Source organism: Pteropus alecto, unplaced genomic scaffold (assembly GCF_000325575.1).
Source record: "Pteropus alecto unplaced genomic scaffold, ASM32557v1 scaffold76, whole genome shotgun sequence".
NCBI classification, from domain to species: domain Eukaryota; kingdom Metazoa; phylum Chordata; class Mammalia; order Chiroptera; family Pteropodidae; genus Pteropus; species Pteropus alecto.
This window is the reverse complement of record NW_006443138.1, coordinates 8,934,505-8,937,840: the sequence shown is the minus strand read 5'-3', so window position 1 is coordinate 8,937,840 and position 3,336 is coordinate 8,934,505. Positions and strand designations below refer to the sequence as shown.

Sequence of the window (3,336 nt, the reverse complement as noted above, 5' to 3'; positions counted from 1 at the left end):
TGAGTGCCAAGCCTCTCCCTGGGTAGAAGGATGAAATTAGGAGAAAAAAAGGACCCAAGTCACTTTCAAGTGAGCATTGACCACTTTGCAGTGTGGTAGTCTCTGTCCAACCCAGATGTCCAGGGTGGGTACTCACGGTTCTGGGGTGTAGAGGGGGTCCGAGCCATGCCGGACATACTGGGTGCAGTGGAACACTCTGTAGGCCAGTCCTGCCAGAAAATCTCGTGGACTCAGATATCCTGCCACCGGCCTCACTGTAAAGCCGGACCTTTCTGAAGAGGCAACAGAAAGAGTCAACTAAACATCAACCCGACAGAACCTGAGGGCCCAAGCAGGGCTATCTGTTTTTTATAAGGATGTTCTAGAAACAAAGTAATCAAGGTCCTAAAATTCTTGACAATTGAATGACATATACAGTTGACATGGGTTTGAAGTGCCCAGGTCCACTTATACGTGGAATTTTTTCAATAAATACAGTCAGCCCTTCTTATCCATGTTTCATACCCACAGATTCAACCAACTATGAATCAAAGAAGAAATTTTTCACATTCCTAACCATGTTTTTCCAACCATGGATAGAAATTATTGGTTGAATCTAGGCATGGGAAGGGCCAACTGTACAGTCAAGTTATATGCAAATTTTCCCCTGCACTAGGGGCCCCTGCATTATTCAATGGTCAACGGTACTGTTAACAGCTATCAAGTTGTGGCTTTTCATTACTAAAATATACTGTCAAATGATGGTTCCCAGAGGAACAAGACATTCATTAAAAATGGAAAGAAAGGTGAAAGAAATATTTAAAGATTTAAATTCAGAAGCCAAATTAGGATAAGAAAGCTCGAATATACAGGAGAAGATTATAATCTATAAGTGATGCTTTCCACAGATCACCTGGTGTCTTTCTAAAACACACACCTAGGGAGGGGTGTGTTTTTCATGTATGTGGTCAGTTAACACACAGCTAACTCACTCCTTTCACTAGCATCGTAGAATCAGTTCACACTACAGCTTTCTATTGTCAATACTACTTAACTCCTTCGTTCTATATTGTTGTTTTCTGTGATATTATGAAAACAATCACATCAATTACTGTAATTTGAAGAGGTACACTAAAGCTCTATATGCTTTATTGGTTTATGGTTAAGAGGAAACAAAATAAGTAGAATATAATAAAATCTATAAAATTTACAGCAGGAGGGCTACTCTTCTCTCGGACATCGGTATTGTAAAGGCTGCCATTCTGAAAACCTCAGATCAAAAGGAGAGCGCCTCAGAATGGTCATAAATGGTTTTTAAAGACAATAACCAATTAAGCTTATAAATAAGTCCTCCTGGAGTTTCTGGTGTCTACATAGAAATAACCCTGTTCTCGGACTCCTTAGACCTGTAATTCTAACAGTATTATGTTCATTCCAAAGCTTTCGTGTAGGATTGTTCCCCAGTGAATATTAAAAAGATAAGTGTATTATCTTCTTTTTTTATGTTATCTCAATTAAGCCAGTGTATCCCACATATGGGACTTGAGTGGTGGTACACAGAGGAATATTCTTCATTTTAATAATTATGAATTTCATTTTTATATAAATTTTTTAAATATATGTCTGTCACATCAAAAACTCTGTGGATACTGTTGTTTAATACATTTCCTTTTTAAATAAATTAGATATTTTTTAAGTGATTCAATTAAATGAAATAAAAACACATACACAGACATTGTGCTAGCTATATGCCAATGAATGCTGCAAACCACACTTTCAGTATCTGGTTTGCCAAGGGTCGTAAAAACAACAATAAAAACAACAACAATAACAATATTAGTAATAATAACTAAGACTGCTATACTTAATGTTTGTCAAGCAATAATGTTAGGGCTTTCAGGTAAATCAATTAGTTTCCCCTCCCAACTCCTTGTGTGATAAAGTTATCTTCATCCATGGGGAAGAAATTGAGGCACAGAAAGGTAAAGGTAACTCATCTAAGGTCACACAGCTAGGAACTGGCAGAGTAGAGACTCAATTCCAGGTATTCTGTATCCAGAATCCATGTTATACCATACCACCACTCATAAAAATGTTAAGTTGGGAGACAGATATTCTAATCACTAGGGTTTGAGAAACAATGTAGTAAAAAGCAATCCCCATATATGAGCAATCAAGCCCATGGCAAATATATAATATGCAGATAACTCTATGGGAAATGAAGAGGGACATGTCAGAGGCAGGGCCATTAGAGAAAATATAATCTAGTTAAACAACAACATAAGGCATTATGTAGATAGGTGCAGATTAAGTGATACTAATCAGTGGTTCTCGATCTCTTTCCGTCAGTAACAAATATCGTGGATGATATTCACCCATGGGCCCTCCCATCGTGCTAGGTGTGGTTTTCAGTGTAACAGCTGTCAGACCATGCCTACCCCTCTCCTGATTCACACGTTGTCTAGAACAAAATCAGAGCAGGAGAGGTCATGTTCAGGATTCATAGAGGAGGCACTGCTCTTAGTCTTGAAGAGTAGGTAGAATTTGAGTAGGTGGAGACAAGATGATTTTCCTAGCAAGGGGCAAAGCCTAAACAAAGGTATGGAGAGCCCACAGCTAGAACAGAGGGCTTGTGCAGCGCAGTCATAGCAGGAGGCAAACTTGCAAATCTGGGTCAGGGCTTTAAACTGAGGCTGAGCAGTTCAGAACTTGATTGTATAAACCAAAGACAAAAATAATTATGACCTGTAGTTCAAATCCAGCTTGCCACTCTCTTTGTACACCCCATGAGCTAAGAATAGTTTTTACATTCTTTAATGGTCGCATTATAATGGTTACATAAATACCTACATAATAGCCTCAATTTTGCTTCTTGGCCCACAAAGCCTAAAATATTTACTATCTGGCCTTTTACAGAAAAAAAAAAGTTTGCTAACCCCAATAAAAACAAAATAGCTTCTGAGATGTAATGCCTTAGGGAGCTTTACCTGGAAGCACTGGACAGGAGAGTAGAGGGAAGAAGATGTAGATGTCAAAACTGTAAAATAATGGGGACCTCAATTTGCGTGGTGGCAGTGGAATGGGAAGAAAAGGACAGGTTCACAATGGGTCACAAAGCTAGAGGTGGCAATTCTTGGAGAACAGGGTAAGCTGAATGATATCCCTCAAAAGATATCCACATCACTAATCCCCAACGCTGTGAATGTGTTCCCTAACGTGGAAAAACAAACTGTACAGATATGATTAAGTTATGCATCTTAAGATGGGGAGATGATCCTGGATTATTCAGGTGGGGCTGATATAATCACAAGGAGGCAGGAGGGTCAGAGTCATAGAAGGAGATTTGAAAATGGAAGC

At 38.9% G+C, this 3,336-nt stretch overlaps 1 protein-coding gene across 1 annotated transcript in view; it reads right to left on the bottom strand.

Moving 5' to 3' along the window:
* TPH2 (tryptophan hydroxylase 2) overlaps positions 1–3,336 on the bottom strand; it is an 88,946-nt gene that overhangs the window by 53,069 nt on the left and 32,541 nt on the right. The window contains 1 exon segment of the mRNA XM_006923753.2: positions 137–272. Within this exon segment, the coding sequence (XP_006923815.1) occupies positions 137–272 (136 nt within the window).